We start from the raw sequence: 20,816 nt of genomic DNA, 5'->3' as shown, positions 1-20,816 counted from the left end.
TCATCAAACCCTGTACACTCAAGACATGCTCCATGCCAGTATACAGAATTCATTACATAATTGATCTGACCCCCCATGCCAATATGTGTGTGTGTGTGTGTGTGTGTGTGTGTGTGTGTGTGTGTGTGTGTGTGTGTGTGTGTGTGTGTGTGTGTGTGTGTGTGTGTGTGTCACAGTCTATTGTGACACAATTTGTATATTTCATACAAACCTGCACTTAACTGATAACTTATAATTATTTATAATTATAATTACTTATAATTCATTTGACTGGGGTGGGGGTATTGCATGGTTCTTGAGGACTTTGGGTGAGGACGTTATGTTCATTAATAAGTGCAGTGTAATTGTACTAAGCCTCAGGTTTTATACATGATAGCATGCACGGCTTGATAGACGCTGTGGATATGCACGGCTTGGGATATCCGTGGATATGCACGGCTTGGTTTAATTTTGCTCTCAAGATAAGAGTTAATAAGGGTCCTTTTTGGTTGCCAATTCTCCATCATTTACCTGGGGACCCCCTCCAGGACCACTCCTTTATAGCCTGGCGCGGCCAGACTCATAGCGAATACATCCTCGCTATGAGTCTGGCCGCGCCAGGCTAACTCCTTTACAGTATTTAACCTCGGTCCCAGGCTTACTTACAGTATCTCAGCACTAGTATGGGCTTTGGCTTGTAGAATGTGGGCGGGACTGACGATGCCCCTAACCAACCAATCAAGTCGCGCGTCAAATATCCAGGAAGTAAAAAGTGAAGAGGAAGGAACTTTTCCTCTCCTCCCTTCACAACAAAAATGGATTGGAATCAAGACAGTGATGTAAGTTGCTTTATGATGATCGACCGTCGGCTGACCGTATTATTCCCCGTTTGATCTCATTGTAACCTTACTGTGAGCGTTTAAGACCCCGCTGTCAAGTATAGTCTTCTTTTCGGAATGCTATCGTGTGTTGACACTTGCTGACAGGTTGTTAGCAGTCATGTTAGCTAGATCGCTGATCGAGGATGTGCAGTGCAGGCAGCATTAGCTCTCGTAGACGTATTCATCGATTCTGACTACGAGATTGTAGATTTAAAATGTCAGAATCGATTAATACGTCTACGCGAGAGTCCAAATCTTTAATGTATCATCATGCATCTGTGGTGATAAGGTTGTGCCAGGTCAGGTGCTGCTGCTGCATGCATGGCGCGTAGCGGAAACCTCCATCTACTTAGCCCAGAATCGAAAAAAACTACTCTACTACTAGCTAAGATGATGCTCGTTCGAATTCATCCGTTTCGCTTTCGTTATTCCATCTCTGACTTGCAGTGTTGCTACTATTCAGTCAGTGGCAGTGCTATTATCGACGGTTTAGTTCAGTTGGCTGTACAGCATACGGAAACGGGGGGCTGATCTGACGTGCATGCATGTGTTTACCAAGGGTGGATTCATCATTCATTAGATTAGAAACAGCCCATGTGCATTCTGCCTTCGTGTGCGTTCTCAAACAGCATAAATTAAATGATCTTTTGAACACATTCGGTGTTGTGATTCAGTGAGAGTGGCCAAATAACTTGGGAGATGGAATATGTCACTCAATCTGTGTACCAGGCTGTAGCACGACATTGGATGGTGACTCTCGGCAGAGCCAGCTTAAGCTTTAAGCTCCTTCAGAGTGTTATTGTCATAGTATGTGACAAATGAGACATGACGCACGTTATTGTCAGTAGGCTACCAGTAAGACGCCCTGAGGGCGAGAAGCGACCTCGCCCGTGTGCATTCATCCACCTGCCTGGGTGACGGCAGACTGTTGGGCGAGCCCTGGCACTTTGGCATGGGGGGTCAGATCAACATAGGAATGAATTCTGTTCTCCATATATGGAGCGTGTCTCAAGTGTACAGGGTGGGGAAGGAAGAGTCAACATATGGAATGTCAGAACAGGTCAGCTCCATATTGGAGGGGTGATGTCATGAGGTGTGACCATATATGGAGGTATGATAGCACGAGGCATGACCATTTATGGAGGTGTGTCGTGACACACCGAAATGCATATTTTCATAGTACATGCGAATGTAGGTGACATGTCATGAGCTCAATAATATACGATATATTCAGATAATTCATGCTAATTGTAAAAGCCAACTCTGTATGTGTAGTGTACCCTGAGACTGTCCCCTGATATAAAGGACAGCAAGTCCCCCATAATTTGAAAGTATGTATTGGTGCTTACTGCTTAGTCTTTCATGGTTATCCAGATTTCCTTGTTCATCTTTCCAAATGGAGTATTCTAGAACAATTTGCCCGTTTTCTGTTTGTTTGTGTCCCAGTGTCCCAGCCACAATGATGATTGCCAACACGGACACGGTGTGGGTCATTCACACAGTCATGGACCCAGAGCGCCAGGATATGGTGGGATGGTGCATGGGTTCATGCCTGGCCCTGGACAGTTTGGCAGAAACACAGATCAGGCAATGGACAGTCAGCCATCGAAGAAACGGTCACACATGGATGACAGCAGCAGCTGGGACATCATCAAGGCAACACAGTAAGTCAATTTAGTCATTGTGGGTCATTTTTTATGTTACAAAATGTAATGGAAACAACCCCAGTTCCAGGGGCCACCATACACGTTCACTTTAAAAGTCGGAGTTTGCCTCCCCCCCCCCCCCCCCCCCACACACACACACACACACACACACACACACACACACACACTCGCTACACACACTCTAGTATCATTGGAACAAGCACACACTGTTTAACTTTCGTCAGAAGCTTTTACATGGCGGGAGCGTCGCGGTACAAAGGCACAAATTAAATCAGAAATTTTGATGGCAGAAAGAAGATCCAAGGACAGCTCTCCTGGAATCCGAATTATGGAGGTTTGAAAATCCTCCTTTCAACTGGGGGTGGTGAAAGGGTGTCCTGATTTTAGGGACACTTGGAAATTTACCATATTGAAATGCAGAGTTTTTAGCAAAAAAAACAACGTACAAATTAAGGTGTGTGTGTGGGTGTAGGTGTTGTACATGGAGAGATTTGTGCAAACAGTGTGGTTTGGTAGGAGAAGGCGAACAAAGGCAAATGTATAAACCGTCGGGCCACCTTTCCATTAGTGTAGCAAGACAATGGAAATGGTTATGTTGACTGACAGAATTGGACAACATTTGCATTACAGTCCTATTTGAATATTTTCCATGACAATGTTTGTTACAACATAGCATTGGGGCACTAAGCATTAATGGAAATGCTGTAGAATTATGAATGATAAATACAGCCTATTAAATGATCAAGCTTTCATTGGTTGTGCAAATGAGAATGTGGGCCCCAGGCAAACGGTAGCAGGAAGAAGCAGATACTGTATATTTAAAAAGGCAGTTTGTTGACTGCCTACTGCTAGCCTACATGCATCTATGAAGCTGAATATCTGATTTGCTTAATCACATCTACATTTAACACACAGTATCAATAACATATCAATAACATAACAAATATTTAGATAAAAGTCATCAACATCAGTCACTGCTACATTAACGTTAATTAGACCTAACTTACCGTACAGTAATATGTAATGTAATATTATGTTGATACAAATCTGATATGTCCCAAAAGGCCATTCAAACTAGGAAGGGTATGGCCTGGTCAGCCTGCAATGACATGCATACGATCTGGTCAACCCAGCTTAGTAAGAGGTTCAAAGTAAAAAATATTTAGGACGACCATCGAGCCGATTCTACTCTATGTACGCACTTACACCGGCCTTCTAATGAGAGCGCAAAATCTCTCTTGGAAGAGCCACCCATCAACTTCTATAATAATATACGGCAACCTTCCCCGTGTTTCTTCACTAGTTCGATCCAGAAGAACATGAGGTTATATCTTATTTTCTTCTCTGGAATCCTCCCTCAAAGCAGACCAGAGGTAGAAAACTTTCGTTCCCTGATGTCATCGCTAGGGACACATGCATCAGTAAGAAGGAACTGGGGGTGGCAATGAAGGACCGGGAAGTCTGGCATGGTATTGTGAAATCCATGATCTCGACCGCGGTCTAAAAATGATAATGATGATGTTGGTACAGGAGAGACAGTGTTGTACCATAGTATTGAATTCATTGTATTTCCATTTTCCACACATCTGATTTGTGTTTTGATATATGGGGTAAGCTGAACCTTCAGCCACATGGTAATGTTGCATCATCGAAAGCATGGTTTCTGTTTCTGTTCAGTGCCAGGTAGCCTAGAGCTTGCCTACTACAAATCTGTATCCGGTAATGTAATAACACACACACACACACACACACACACACACACACACACACATACACAGTTTCCATATCCGCTGATTAGACCAGACATGCAACCTGGCAAATCAAATTGATTCCAATGTATGACGGAGGATACTGACGACTGGCGAAGATTGACTGAATTCCCTGAAATACAATTATTGAGTTTTATATTTTTTATCATATCATTGTAAAGGACTTTTGAAAGTGCATAAAAATGGAGACCATTTACCATGAAAGAGTAACCCAGAGTGAGTTGTGGCCTACCTCAAGTATACACAAAACCACAGACTGGTGCCCTGCCCAGGGATTTCCTGTAGGCGGAGCCAACATGGCTGCGGTGTGAAACAGTCAGCTCTTCTACTACAGTGAATGGTAGAGTGACTGATGTTCGTCAGCTCACGTGGCAAAATTCTACTTTGGCGCACGTAATTTCAAATACGTGCGCCCGCCTGAATTTCGTTGCGCTGGCGCTTTGGCATGGGGGGGGGGGGGGGGGGGGGTCAGATCAAAATATGGAATGAATTCTGTACTGGCCATACAGTATATAGAGTGTCTTGAGTGTACAGGGTTTTGTGTGTGTGTGTGTGTGTGTGTGTGTGTGTGTGTGTGTGTGTGTGTGTGTGTGTGTGTGTGTGTGTGTGTGTGTGTGTGTGTGTGTGTGTGTGTGTGTGTGTGTGTGTGTGTGTGTGTGTGTGTGTGTGTGTGTGTGTGTGTGTGTGTGTGTGTGTGCATCCGCATCCTGGTGGAGACCTGTGCACCAAGGGGCACTTTTTCTAGTTACATCCTGATATGAAAGAAAATATTTCTAAGGTTATGTGTATCCTATGGACAATCAAAATAGTTTGGGAATATTTAATTTTGTGGCATTATTATTATTATATATGGCACGACTATCACGACACATATGTGAAAAAGGTTACGGACTCCTGGAGTAGAGCAAAGGTCACTGTTAGATCTGAATCTGACTTCTTATCTCTGCAGTTAATCATGTCTTTTGTCAGGATAGCTAAGCATGTGGGTGCACACAGTGTATTTTACATGAAATTCTACTTGAAATTCTACTTGAAAACTTTTCATTCAACGACAACAACTATGACAGTGACACAGACGCAGAGAAGGCTCCCTTGACTCAAATACACCAGAGTAAGGCCAAGTGGGGACAAGGACGGACACATGTACACCGCACAGACGAACAGTCTGGTGAGACATAGGAGGACACTAGGCAGGAGGCAAACCATAGTCCTAGAGACCTAGACCCAGTGCCTTATGTCCCTCCAAATTTCGTGACATCAGTTTTCCCCGTTGTTTTCTACCATGGAGGGCGGGGCGGGCGCTCAGATCGGTATATTATCCAATGCAGTGATCCATGCGGCACCCGCCCCTCTATACCGGAAAGCACACTGGCTGGGCCAGGCTACCTCTATTGTGGCTCTAGCTATGTCCTATTAGTCCTGGCTGCTGAATGACATTTTCCCCTAGGGAATAAACGGGCAAAATCTTTAGCTCACATCTTATACCTTTTATTCTTTGTAGGTTTGGCATCCTGGACCGGTGTAAAGAGTTGGTGGACGCTGGATATGATGTAAGACAGCCTGATAAAGAGAATGTATCACTTCTGCACTGGGCAGCCATCAACAACCGTTCTGAGCTTGTCAAGTAAGTATTGGAACTATGGCTGCACGTTATTGACCAATACACACACAAACGCTTTCATAGACCGCTCATTCCCTAGGACTAGGAGCCATTCCGTAGAAATATTACCTTGTTCCTTACGTAAAGCAGGAAAACAGTTTTAGATGTTGGACACAGAGATACTGAATCCTTCAGATGTTCAATCAAGCAACCCTCTGTCATGCACATTTGGTTCCATGAAATGCAAGCATTGCAAAGACAACAAAATCATTCAATTTGGAAATTTAAATGCAAAGATAATTGAAATCTAAATTGAAAGGAGAAAATGCAGCCTTTTAGCATCAAATATGAAATATGGTTTGACACCTGCAACCAAATGGCCTAGATGCTTTTGGATAGCAAGGGGTGCAGTACTTAGTTTAGAGTAGACAGTACTTGTTTTAGACTAGTCATTTGGTTAGACCAGTCATTAGTCCTACAACTACAACCTACTGACTGTATCTCAAACCCTCACCCTAACCTCCCACGGGGCAGCACACCTAAACCTAACCTTAACCCATGTCTAACCAATGACTAGTCTAAACTAAGTATGCACCCCGATTAGGGATGGGTATCATTAGGATTTTTTCGAGTCCGGTACCGATTCCGGTTCTGCTTATCGATTCCGGTTCTTAACGGTTCCCTATTTCGGTTCCAAAATGATATAAAAGAGGTCAAATGTTTAACAAAAAAGCTCAATGTCAATTTAAGACATGTAATGAATAAATAGTGTAACATCCTCTTCCTCCTCATTCAGTTGAGCCATTTGTGGATAATATAGTAAAAAAATAAATGGTATAAACTTAAGGTCAATTGTTTTTCACAAAGCTTTGATTTTTAAGACTTTGATTTAAGACAGATGAATAGAGTATAGACCAACATCCTTTCCTTTAAAGGTATATTCAGTGATTTTACTCAAAAAACCTTAGGTTTCGTTTTTGGCTGTGGGACCCAGCCTTTCGTCCAATCAGGATAGAGAGTCAAAAACGAAACCTAAGGTTTTTTGACCCCCAGGGGTTAACTGGGGACAGGGAGGAACTCCTTATATGGCCAGCACACTCTATAGTAGGGAGGACTATCACAACAAAACAAAAAAATAAGTGATATTTGAATTAAGTGAAATCACTGAATATACCTTTAACAGTTGAGCCATTTGTGGATACTACAGTTACCTCTTACTACTACTGACAATGACAACAAATATGCCTGAGAGACTACACAACATAAACATCACTGCAACACAAAGTCAGAAATCTAGAAAAAAAATTAAAGATAGTCTCATGTGGTGCACAGTCTGCATGGCATGTCAGAGCAGAGTGTATACTGTATACTAAAGACATGTATAATGAATATTATAACATCTTCTCCTTTATTGAGCCATTTGTGGATAATTGGTGATTATTTTAAATGTATCTATATAATATCGATTCTGTATTTACCCAGGGCAATAGTGTTGTAGGCTACTTCTCTTATTACCAATAACAAATAAAAGCATGTCTGAGATCTGAGAGCGACACACACACGATTGACTGTGTAAATTAGCATCGCTAATGAAGGGGAGGGGGCAGCGCATCAATGGGGGATCATTGAAAACAAAGGCGGCTTGCATGCTGTGGTTTGCTACTAACAGAAATGTGCATGCACACAGGCTGCCCAAAGTAGGCTATATTTTGTTGTTTTTTCGCCACCTCTCGAAGTTAGACTGGGTATCCATTCTGGACCCTACGCCGTGATCACACACACACACTCACACACACACACACGGGTGCGCACTCGAAGTGAGTGCACCAACGCTTTCTCTCCTTGTCTCATGTTGATTCAATGCTGCGCAGCCAGCGTGCTGCGCACGTATGCAGTGAAGACTCAGACAAGGCGCAAGATTCCTGTCCCCTCTTAAAAGTTTCCTCCCATAAACTTCACTTGAAAATTACGTTTAAGAAACTTTAATAATGATGATGCCTCAGTGCCAGGCACAGCGCGTGTCACTGTCTCTAGACTCCTCGACAACTAACTCCATGCAGAGAGATGGCTCCGCCTCTGCAAGCCACAAGCCCACAACTCGTCGCTAATGCAACGCAATGTAGGCTTGTAGATCAGCTCTGTTCCCTGCGCATCTATTAAGGGAAGAAAATAAATAAATATCGTGTGACTGCGTGTCTGTGGGAACCGATAGAGAGAACCGAAATTGAATTATTGTAATGGGTACCCGGTACCCAGGCACGTTCGGTTCGGTACATACTTAGTCCAGAGATTCGGGACCCACCCCGAACCCCGATAGGAAGATAGCATAGTAGTTTATTATTATTTTAACAGTGATGCTGATGCTAGCATTATTTTGACTGTAACCTGTCCTGACATTCCTCTTCCAGGTATTACATGTCTATGGGAGCAGTCATTGACCAGCTGGGTGGAGACTTGAAATCTACTCCTCTTCATTGGGCTATACGGTGACTATGAATTCATGAATACATTCATGAGTACATGGATTTTTTGGTTCATGCAGTTTTTTGGATACTGTGTGTGATCACAACACTGATCACCGATTCAGGATTGGCTTAAAAACAATTTGGACCCAAACAAAGAATGGTTTCCGTTTACCAAGGTGTAATGACAGTTTATCGATAACTATGACTCATTTTGGACATAACTATTAGAATAACTATTAATAATTTGATAACAGGTCTTTTGTTTGTAGCATTTGAAATTGCATACGTGCTATAACATTTTTATAACATGTTTATACCACTAGCTATGATCCACAGGGGGTTCTCAACGTTTTTGGCTGGTGACCCCCCGGAAATGCTTTGGCCATGTTGACTCCCGCCCCGCCCCCCTCCCCACACCAATACAAATTGACTGCTAAAATAACTTTAATAATAGAGAAAATACATCATAAATAAATACTGAAACCAGATATAATCATTAAGGAAAGTCTATGCATGTACTATATATGTTTTTGTTTTTATATGGGGAACCCCAAAATAATTTGGCGACCCCCTGAGGCAATCGCCAATTGAAGAGGAGATGTTGATGTTGACTTATGTTGTCTGTGCAGGCAAGGTCATCTGTCCATTGTCATCCAGCTGTTGCGGTACGGAGCAGACCCTTGCATAGCAGATGGAGAAGGCTACAGAGGTCTCCACCTGGCCATCTTGTTCCAGCACATGGCCATAGCAGCGTATCTCATGGCCAAAGGCCAGGTTGGTCCTCTCCTTACTGTGCTTTTACCCATTCTAGGTGGGAACCCCTTTTGGTGTTAGCATTATGTCATGCTTTAGCTATTGAAAAATAGCAGATCTACAAGCTGCGTGCTACGAGCTTGTAGGTCTGCTATTTAAAAAAAAAAAACGAAGAACCACTGACATAGAAACATAGCTTTTTCAGAAAACTGTCAGAATGGGTTAACAGTAATGTCCTATCGTTATTGCGCTTTCATGAATGAACATTGCATTTCAATTTGAATCCTAGTATGCAAATGTATGTGCTCGTTGCCATGTTGTATTTGCATGCGTATCATAATATGGTACATAAAAATACAACACATATGTGATACAATAAGAAATCATTTGCCCTATATGATGCTTACTGTAACACACATTCAGTATTGCATTTGTAAGTCACACTTATACACACTATTTTTATTATTTTATTTTGTAGTTATTTGCTGATTTCTCTCTCTTGTTTTGCTGTTTCCAGGAAGTTGATGCCCCTGATTATAATGGACAAACACCGTTAATGTTGGCAGCTCAGAAGATTATAGGGTAAAGCTCTGTTCTTTTTAAAGAGAAAGGAAAATGTTACGTTTAGCCTGGAGCAGTGGTCACATCAATGTTGTTTTCTCTTCACATTAAATCCAGATCTGCAGGTTTTCTTAACTTCAGACAGGAAACACGACAGAATAGATTAACCATTTATTGCAACAAATGGAATACAGTTAGATTTGGCATTAAAGGCTCCGCTTATGGGAGATGTTCTCAGAATTTTGTCTAAGCAGCATGATAAGCAAAAACCGGGAACGTTAAGCAAAACCCCCCATGGGTATACAATAACAGGCGCATATCAAGACAGTTAATGAGATTAACTTGAGTCATGCAAACCTGAAACATACAGCTTGAATGCATTTTAACATTAAAGCCATAGAACATTGTATCAGATTAGAGCTATGCAACATTGAATTCTAGTTTACTTTTAGAGCCATGTGCAAAGTTTCCACATTTGAGCAATACTTAAGCAATACATTTACATGGATATTTAGCTTGAATCAGCAGACATAAATTCACAAATATTTGAGCCTATGCCAGACTCTTGAGCCTATGCCAGACTGATCAAAAGGTGGAGGCTGGGGTGGTGGAGGCAAGCTTGCGTGCAGCAGCATCAGTGTCTGTGAAGCAATGGAGAAGCTGTAGTGTAGCCGAGAACCGAATTTAAAGCTCAAATAACATGCATTTTAAAACTGCTTTTAATATTTAATATCATATTGTCTATGTCCATCAAAGTTATTTCTAATGGTTTGAGCCTCAATCACCACTCTGATATAACCAGGCATTGTCATTTCTTTCTGGACTTTGAAAGCAGTTTTAGCTGCAATACCACAATGTCCTGAGGTGGTGGGGGTGCTGATATGCAGATTATTTAATATTTGAGTCATTATAATACTGATGCTAGATAAAACCAGGCTTGTTTCCATTCCATGCCAGCTTGGAAAATCAACAATGGTGGACATTGTAAACAAAGTGGAAATGCAAATTTGTCTGAAGAAGGAGGAATTATACAAAGTAGGGTGACATTGATTACATCACGATGAGACCAAAATCAGTTGAGCTGTTCCTGAGAGCAATTTCCATTAAAGCACCTATATGATATGAAAGCCTGATTGTTCAAAATTGGTTATTTGTGGGGATAGAAAACACACATGGGAGCCCCAAAAACACAAAAGAAATGGAAAAAGTTGAATTTTATGTTATAGCTCCTTTAAAGGAACCGCTCTGTTAGAGCGTGAGCTCTGATTGGAGTATGGATGCATGACGTAGCGGTCAGCTGAGATGTGAATGAGGAATAGGATGCTAGGCTGATTGAAGCGATCAGCTGACTGACGGCTGATTACAGCTGAGGCATACAGACTTGCATGTCCCTGTATGAACTAACGCGGGCTCCATTATATACGTTTTAACTGGTGTATAATAAACTTCAATATTGGAAATAGCACCACTCTTTTTGAGTGGTGCTTAACCACTCCTACATGCATCAGTGTGTGTCCGTATGTCCGTGTGTGTATGTATGTCTAAGCACGGAAGTACCTTCGTGTGTCACACACACACACACACACAGTACAAATATCCTCAGATCTACAAGCTCACAACACGTTGCCGTGTGCAAGTACAGTACTATGAAGTACAGTACAGTACCAACAGCACCACTCACAATGCAAATGTGTGTGTGTGTGTGTGTGTGTGTGTGTGTAACTCTACCCAAAACCAACAGTGGAGCTTGGCAATAATTGGGAATATACAAAAAACGGTGGGATTTGTGGATGACTAAATTGGGAGGAAAATTTAACGGAACAAAGAAAAATCGATATAGTATAAATGCAGCAACAGTGCAGTTAATCTATGATAAAGTGGCGTATGTATTACATTATTGCCTGTAAATGTTGAGATTGGCTGATAAATTTCAATCTTCTATTGTAATGTTGCTAATCAATGTTGGGCCGCCGGCCAAATAATTGCCTAGTGAAAAAATTGCCTGGTGTGAACTAACCATAATTATTATATAACCACAACAACCGTGAACTCAAATCCAATTCAAGGACCCGTCATTCTACTATTCTCCCCTCTTGTGTCTCTAGTCTGTCTCGTTTAAAGTGTATTTCTTATCCTTTTATTAATAATTATAATCCTATAGGGCAATTGTGGTGGTCAATGTAAAAGATACAATTACAGAAATGTTACTGTACACTGTGCCACAGGCCAGAGCCCACGAACTTCCTGATTAAGAACAATGCTTCAGTGAACGCTGTGGACAAAGTGAACAGAAACACTCCGATGCACTGCGGTGTGCTGGCAGGAAACGTAGACGCAGTTCACCTGTTGCTGGAGGCAGGAGCCAGCATGGACGCAGAAAACATCAACGTGAGCCTTCTCCGCACACATGCATAACACAGAGCTTTTGTTTTTAATTTCACTCACCCCCTCACCGATAAGGCCTACTGTATCTGTCCTGACCCCTTATCCATAATTTATACATTATGGATAATTATTATGGACTGTTATAAGACTGTTATTCGTCTCAACTGCTCAATTAGTGCTACTTGAAATCGTCACTGTCTCTCAGAAACCTCTTTTTATGTTTTTAAATTCAAATGGCCAGCAGGAGGCGCTGAAAGTGTTAAAAATAAGCCCATCTACAAGCTCACAAAGCATTTCAAGCATTTAGATTGGCTATTGTCACTATTTTAGAAATGAAAAGGCCTAAAGAAAATAGGGATGCCAGGTAAAACTAGAAAGTGTCTGTATCTGAGTTCTATAAAGTATAAATATTTAACCAGTAAAGTGTAGTAGATGTGACTAAATAATAACTACAGTAGATACATTGGAACACATGTTCTTTTTTTTAACTATGTAATTAGTGTTGAACATACAGTAAGTCCAAGGTTCCCACCCGACAGTGACAAAATACTTGTAGATGTGTAGGAAATGCTAATGTAATACATAGAATGCTGTAGTGATTGATGGCCGTATGGCGTATCCACAGGGTCATACTCCCATCGACCTGGCCCACCAGGTAAACAGCCCCCTACTCGTCCACATGCTCAACCACATTAAGCAGGAGAGGATCCGTTCCAACTCTCGCTGCCTGCGGATCGTCAACAAGTACAAGGTGTGGAAACCACAAGCACACCCACACGACACTCTCAGACTCACCTACACGGGCAGACATCAATGTAATTGTGGTGTAAAAAACAAAGACATACGCTATGCCCATATCTAACATCATCTTATGATGTATCTGTCTGCAGGTGTTTTTGCAGTTTTCGTTCTGCGTTGCTATGTTAGGGACTGTGGGTGCTATAGTTGACATGAGCTCTGAGTCCTGGCTGCTTAAAGGGGTCCTGCTAGCTTGTGTGTGCGGAGTGGTCAATCTGGCTTCAAGGTAAGGATGTAATTACTGCTGCTTGTGTTCTTCTTGAGTGACCATTCTCTCATCATTCAAAATGAGGAACTGCTAAATAAACAATTGATTTGCTTCAATATACAGGAGAAATAAATATATTATACAGGGTCCAAACTATATTTTGTGATTCATAACACAGATGAACGACACGTTAGCTTTGCTTGTGATTGTCAATTTGTCATACATCTGAGAAACATCCACTATTTCCTCCTTCCTGCCTGGTGTGCTAACGGTATAAATTACAGTTTTCATGAATGTCAACCTTTTGTGCATTTGAACAGGAATTTGCCGAGTCCAGCCTTCCGATCTCTTATTCCGGCTACAACTCTCATGGCCACAGTCTTCTGGATGCTGGTCACCTGGTGCCTCTGGTTCCTACCTGATATCCTTCAGCACACCCTGATGTGTTCAATAACTTTGGTTTAGTTGCACTTTAAAAGATTAGAAGGTTAGACGGTCAGCTCAAAGTTATATCAAACCTTGATACTCCATTTTTACCGTTGCCTTTAATGGAAAAGCTACCAAACTCCTTAACCGTTCATCCACATGGTCCGAGCGCAACAGTGCAGGTCCTGTTCACGCTCAATGCCACTGCTCTCCTCTACTATTATCTCCGGGCCTTCGGGACAGACCCAGGAGTTGTCAAGGCAACCGAAGAAGAGAAAAAAATGGTAAGAGATACAATACAATTTTGATATAAAATTCTGGATATAAACTTCCACTGTTCCACTTATTTTTTCTTTAGTGCCAACTGAGGTACCCCTGTCTTTTTCTTGTGGCAATGTCTGATTGATTATTGATGTGTTTATTATATTGCCTGTTGCTGTCTTTTTATATTGCACTGTTTTTGCTCTTTTCTTTCTTTTTATTATGTTCTCTAATGTGTGTTTATATTCTATTGTTTGCCCTTTGTCTTCTTTTAATCTGTACTTTGATTGACCTGGTCATGTTAAATGTGCTATATAAATAACATTTGAGTTGATGATAACCTACGTCCCTATTACAGCCAATGACTAATCTAACCGTCTCAACGTTGATTAAACTAAAATAGCCATTCATTGAGGCAAAATTCTGAAAATTGTGAGTGACGTTTTTTTGTAAGTCGGAATTAAATGTGCATCTTACTTCATCACAAGGTTTAATGTCGATGTGCTTTTGGCTGATAGCCAAAGATAACTCAGCCCGTGTTCCTTTAAATAATGGTCTGTCGTACAATACTGTCTATTTGCAATACTGATTATTGGATTATTGTGATTTTTCTCTCAGAATGTGTTGATGCTGGCTGAAGCTGGTTGTCTAGACCCCAGGATTTTCTGCACATCTTGCATGGTAAGGCACAGTGAGAAGCGACACACCATTCACTTTAAGAACCCTAACCCTAACCCTAATTTAATAATTACTGTATGTGCAAGAATGCATATAATAATAATAGAAGTTATCAGTCATGAAAGGTAGGTAAACCCCATGAAAACTGTCTGTTTCTTATGAAAACCGTGTCCTTGTCATGACATATTTTACAAAAATGAAATGAAAACATGAAAGAATAGGTCGTAAAGGTGCCTTAGAAATTCACCAAGGCAACATAAATTGAAATTCACCCCTGTACTTATATTTTCCACAAGGGAAGTGTAATTATCTTTATTTTTGGTTGAAAAGTAGTAAACTAGAAAAGTGAAACTTTCCACTGTCCTTTGTTTAATTATATAATGTTTTCCTACTTTTATCCACTATATGTTCTTATCTTTTGTCAAAGAATACCACTTTACTGTATGTCTTTGTGTCGTCCCGTCACAGTTGAAGAAACCCATGAGAACCAGTCACTGTTCCACGTGCGACACCTGTGTGGCTAAACAGGACCATCACTCCATATGGATCAACGGCTGCATCGGTGAGACGGCCTGAATGTGTGCTTTGTGCCAGGATCAGACTACAGTACAAAATACTTTTGTCTTTCACGAATGACGATGGTCACCATGACTATGTCAGATTCCGCAATTATAGTGCCATGAATTCTTTCTGCGTCTTGAACAGGAGACTGGCAACACTACAAGTGTGACACTGGTCAAACAATTGCAGTCTCATGTAGTGTTCCCCAGTGGACCCCACATTTCCACGTCAATCAATCAATATGTAAATGATCTGACCCATGCCACTCTGTGTGTGTGTGTGTGTGTGTGTGTGTGTGTGTGTGTGTGTGTGTGTGTGTGTGTGTGTGTGTGTGTGTGTGTGTGTGTGTGTGTGTGTGTGTGTGTGTGTGTGTGTGTGTGTGTGTGTGTGTGTGTGTGTGTGTGTGTGTGTGTGTGTGTATATATATAATGTCTCTAACCAATTGTCTTGTATCTGCTGTCAGGTGCAAGGAATCATCACTTCTTCATTCTTTTTCTGTTGTCCCTCATGATGATGGGAGCATGGATGTTCTATGGCTGTATCATGTGTGAGTTAGCTAAAATCAATATCCTCAATGCAGACCTGTACTTTTTCCAATTTGGTCCATTATATATTGCTATTTTCATGCACTCTTTATTTACTCTCAGTGAGTTGTGAAGTTGTGATACTTTTACTTACTTGTTATTAACCACAAATCACATTATTAAATGAGTTTGTCCATGTGTAAAGGATTATTATTCTAGTGTTTCCAGTGTAAAATGCTGTGGTGTTCTTTCAGACTGGTGGAAACACTGCCCTCTGCATTATGAGGAGCAGGGGGTATGGGGCGTCTTATCAGCTGTGGTGAACTGCTCTCCCTGGGTGCTCAGCATCTTCTGCTTGGTCTTCTATCACACCGCCTGGTCCTCCGTATTCGTGCTGATGCAGCTTTACCAGGTGTGTATGTGTGTTATTATTATTATTTTCTGATCATGGCTACAGTTTTGTTGCGACTAGTTGCATTGGTGCGGTCTGGCCTTTCGATGATGTTGTCCGCACCATTAGTCAATTCCAGCATGGCCCTCTGTATTATAAAATGTAAGGAGCCATCTCTTCTGTGTATGGGTGCGACGTCACAAACCAAACACCAACCAGAACCTCACTAAATGAATGTATGCAAGGACATTGAGAGAAACTAAACGACTGATCCCTTGTGACGAGGACGTCAATCATGGTTTGATGTTTTCGCTGTGGTGCATCGCATCACTGTCATGGCAATAACAGTAAAGTGTGTTTCTCTTTTTTAACAGATTGCTTTCCTGGGTCTTACGACCGCAGAGAGAATAAACCTGATGCACCACCAGAGAAAACAACCACAACCCATCTCTCTGAGACAAAACCCCTACAAGTGAGTAACCTTTGTTTACAAATGTCTTTGTTTTAGTCTGCAGTCTGAAAGAAACACCCCGATGATCTGAGATCTGCGACAACTGTGTCATATTTTCATCAAGCCTATTCTATATAAGGGTGCACGGTGGCACAGTTGGTAGTGCTGTCGCCTCACAGCTAGAAGGTCCTGGGTTCGATTACCGCTGGGGACGCTGTGGGCACTGGCGGCGTGTTCCCTCCTCTGCGTCATCAGTGCCCATACCCGAGGCGGGGGTTGGCGATAGGGCCTTTCTGTGTGGAGTTTGCATGTTCTCCCCGTGTCCTGATGGAGGGGAAAGGAACTGGTCGGAAAAAGGAAGAAAGAAAAAAGAAGCAGCTTGGACTCCTCATGCATAGAAGGAGGCATGAGGTCAGTTCGCTGCCCCCGCAGGTTGGCAGAGGAAGTGTAGCGCCCAGGATTACATTAGATAATTGGCACTGGGGCCCCTTTTCCACCAGTTGGTTCCCAATGGGAACCGGTTCAGTTCTTTTTGGTTTTTAGTCCATGAGCCAGAGCTCCAAAATTGAAACGTTAATTATGAATTGAGTGGGCAAAACCATACCTATATTAGATTGTTATCACCATGAAACTTCCTCAATTGAGTACTTACACGAAGACAATGATTTATTGTATTACAAATTTTACATTTTTAATATGCAAATGAGGCATTATGTAGGAAAATATGCAAAATAATCGAAAATATGAAAAAGCTACTACTGTGGAAGGGTTATCATGTATTTATTTACTTGTATTGATCCTATAAACAATTTAATATAGTGTATAGTTCGTCCACAAATGTTGGACCTCTGGCTCATGGACTAAAAACCAAAAAGAACTGAACCGTTTCCCACTGGGAACCAACCGGTGGAAAAGGGGTCTGGGTGAAAAAGAAAACTGGGTTACAAAATCGTGGGATAAAAATTTAAGTAAAAAAAAAAAAAAAGCCTATTCTAATTCTATATCTGTTCACATATACAGAATAGATATATAAGATATATAATAGATATGTTTCATTCTCAACTCAAGACTCACCTCTTCACCCTTGCTTTTAGTTGAGTTCTATTGTTTTTTTGTTTTTGTTTTTTTTTTATGTGTTTATTTTTATTTTATGTTCTTATATTCGGTTTTGTTCTCTGCTATTGTTCTATCATTTTAACTACTTGTGTTTTATTGTATTTTATTTTTGTGTCCTGCCCTGTGAAGCACTTTGAGCTGCATTTATGTATGAAAAGTGCTATACAAATAAAGTTTATTATTATTATTCTCATTGTCAAGCACACTGAGGGTTCACTGGGTGAAATAATGCTTTAAAGTTCTGTTTGCCTCCTACGGAAACCTTGCAATTCATTTCTCCTCTGACACCTTTTCTGTACTCTGTACTTTTCTGTACTTCTCACGTTTCTTTCTGTATGTAGCAGAATCAATGTAGGCATTTCACACCAGACACCAGAGTGTGAAAAGACTCAAACCCCTCCAGACACGCTGCGACGCAGGAAACAGAGAATAGATGTGTATTCTTCTGTCTGATACACTCTGTCGGCCTTGAGTAGCGGCTAGGCGATATACATTTAAATTAGAACTGCACTCTGTCGAGTGCATACTTGCTTGTTGCACACTAGTAGGCCATACATGGCCAACTAGTGCGCAAGCAGAGCGCGCAAGTACTTTCGGCTGCTGTAAACTGTCAAATCTCATTATCTCTGTGAAGGAACGTTTGAAATGTCTAATTATTAGGTGTAACTATTTGCTACCTACCTACTTTATGCATATAAACACCTAGTATTATTAAGTATGGTTCAAGTTTCTATCTATATAAGAAATACAGTTTTATCGATGTAGATATATTCTGGTTCCCTTTTTAGTTTTTTAAAGAAAAATAAATCATTGATATGTGATGAAAAAAAAGTATATAAACTGAATTAAAATATGTTATACAGTATAATTATTCTATTATTTATTATAAATTGTCAATTGTTTTAAATGTATTTCATCTTGGAATATAGTGATATTAATACTAAATCATGATCAGAGTAATAGGTGTCTAGCCTAATCTTGACATGAAGGTGACGTAAGACATACGTATACATATACATATACTATATAGAGTATGTAGTTGTAAGTTGATTAGCGGTATACTGTGGTTACTTTGCGCCAAAAACCGTGCCAGCCAACCCGCCACTTGATGCGTATGCAAATAAAACAGCACATTGTGCCTGATTTGCTGGCACCAGAGTACATGGTGTGTATATGTATGACTAGCTCTCAATGATGACGTAAGAAATATGGTCATTTATGTAATCTGGTCCCAGCAAACCAGGCACAAATCTGCTGTTTTATTTGTACATTTCAAGTACATTTCAAATATCATGTTATTTGTGACTGCTGTTCTCTCACAGCAATATGGTACTGGGCTTGAACTCCACTGGGGCCTTTAATTATATTTAACGATCATGCCCTCCTTTTCTTCCTGTGTAGCTTGGGTGTAGTTCGAAATCTGGTCGCCTTCTTCCAGCTGCGTTGCTGTGGCCTGTTCAAGCCGGCTATCATCGACTGGACCCAGCAGTTCCCGCTCGGCCGAGACCAACACACTTTTGGGCCCCCCGACCTGGTCTGAACCACTCCCCATCCCTCTCAGGGCTGTGGATCCATGGTTCTGGACCAAATGGACAGGGCTTATTTATTTACTGAAGCTTTCACTGCACGTGAAGGGAGACCACTATAAAATAGGGGAAATCAACACAAAGCAACGTGCAACAAGTTGGTTTCTTGAGATGCTGCTGCCTTGATACTTGACTATAAACGAGCAAATGGGAGGTCAGCGACGTGTTAATTTGGGTAAAGCTGAATCAACGGTTTCTCTTTCTTGAAGGCTTAAATTGTATATGATGTTTGTATAATCTTTTTTTTATAAACACTTCTGCCTATTTTTTAATCACATGAAACGATCTTTAAGATGTATTTTATGGGTTTTGTAAAAGGGAAAAAAAAACAGGCATGTTTAATAATGAATGACCACTAGTACGCTGATATTGACATCTTGTGCCTGTCTTTTAAACCGCCTTTCTTTAGTCTCAGTGCATGCAGTCTCTGTGAAACAGGTTTTATAACAGATTATAAAACAAAGATCCAATTTTTGTGAGACATTCTTACAGGAGGACGAGCAACTTAAATCAATGGGTGATTGTTATTCTCTTGGCTGGTGAGTCCATGGTCAGTAAAACATTAATGTGAGTGGAGAACCACTGTTAACGGTATGTTTGAGAAAGATACACATTTTCTACATTCCAATTTCAACACACAAGGATGTTCTCTTTTCATCAGCCTTAATTATTACCCTGAAAAGAGAATTGGTAACAAGTTGCTTCAGTTACAGGTTATTTTGGCACATTATAGTACATGAATGGTCCTTACGATTCTTTCTTGAAAACATAGCAAGGCGTTAAAAGTGGTACTGTATGCTGCCATTTCATTAGCAAGATGGCTGCAGTTTACACTTTTTTTCCTGAGATGCCTCAGGCAGCATTTCCGTTAGGCCGATCCTAATGGAAGTTAGGATCGGCCTAATCCTTTGCTAGGATTGGCACGCAGACCATAATTCCAACCTTGTCCCTAACATTAAAGACAGGGCAACAGATGATTTTGAATGCTGGAAATTCAACTAATCTGGAAAACATTGTACCTATGTTATAATGTGGCCTTCACTTAAACAATGAATATGCTATCATTTTCGAGTGGTGCCTCTAGACAGCTACAGTATGTGTGTGTGTGTCTCTGGCTGGCTGGCTGTGTCCGAGCACGAAAATAGCTTTTGGTTGGTTTTCACAACCAAGTGTCACTGTTGCGCAGCCTAACAAACGCACACATATTAACTATGATTTGGGGTGTTACAGTACAGTACAGTAGAGGGACCCCCACACGGTAACTCGCCGGAACCGGGTTAGCACCCTGGCCGCCTTCCTGTGAGTCTGGAACTTCCGGGAACCCCCTGAGGACCCCTACACAGAGTTTCACCACTCACTTCACATGGGTGGGATTTTTTTATATCTGTGTTTGAACAACTCCAACATTTCCCATAATCCAGAAACAACATTTTATTTATATTTTTGTGTAAAGGCTGTGACGTCCGTTTTGAAAGTAGTATTTACCTGCCGGATACCTTGGTGCTTGCACCACTCAAATACTGTACAGGGACACTTCATCATATACATTTACTTGTAATCATAGAAAGGCTTCCAGAGTGTATAGCTAAGCTGGTTTTGAATGCTAGACATTTACAATATACATTCACAGGCCAATATACCATCCACAGTTAATATAACTAGCAACTTCCTCCACTTGTGATGTCATTGTGCAGTTCATGATATAATTATGTAAAAAGCAACTGATATTGTTCTCTAGATATGGCATATTATGTCC

At 41.1% G+C, this 20,816-nt stretch overlaps 1 protein-coding gene across 1 annotated transcript; it reads left to right on the top strand.

The window, feature by feature from the left end:
* Positions 1 to 744: 744 nt before the first annotated feature.
* zdhhc13 (zDHHC palmitoyltransferase 13) lies at positions 745 to 19,530 on the top strand. Its single transcript, XM_083759557.1, has 17 exons — positions 745 to 818; positions 2,307 to 2,524; positions 5,798 to 5,920; positions 8,305 to 8,382; positions 8,991 to 9,135; positions 9,632 to 9,696; positions 11,901 to 12,063; positions 12,686 to 12,811; positions 12,951 to 13,084; positions 13,387 to 13,489; positions 13,654 to 13,776; positions 14,372 to 14,434; positions 14,900 to 14,993; positions 15,456 to 15,539; positions 15,771 to 15,928; positions 16,282 to 16,379; positions 18,876 to 19,530. The coding sequence occupies exons 1-17, from the start codon at positions 795 to 797 to the stop codon at positions 19,012 to 19,014; spliced, it is 1,938 nt and encodes a 645-aa protein (XP_083615683.1). The 5' UTR covers positions 745 to 794; the 3' UTR covers positions 19,015 to 19,530.
* Positions 19,531 to 20,816: the final 1,286 nt, after the last annotated feature.

The sequence above is a fragment of the Protomyctophum parallelum genome, assembly GCF_964188405.1.
Source record: "Protomyctophum parallelum genome assembly, chromosome: 2".
In the NCBI taxonomy this organism is placed as follows: Eukaryota; Metazoa; Chordata; class Actinopteri; order Myctophiformes; family Myctophidae; genus Protomyctophum; species Protomyctophum parallelum.
Note: the sequence above shows the minus strand (reverse complement) of the source record. Positions and strands in the feature narration are given on the sequence as shown.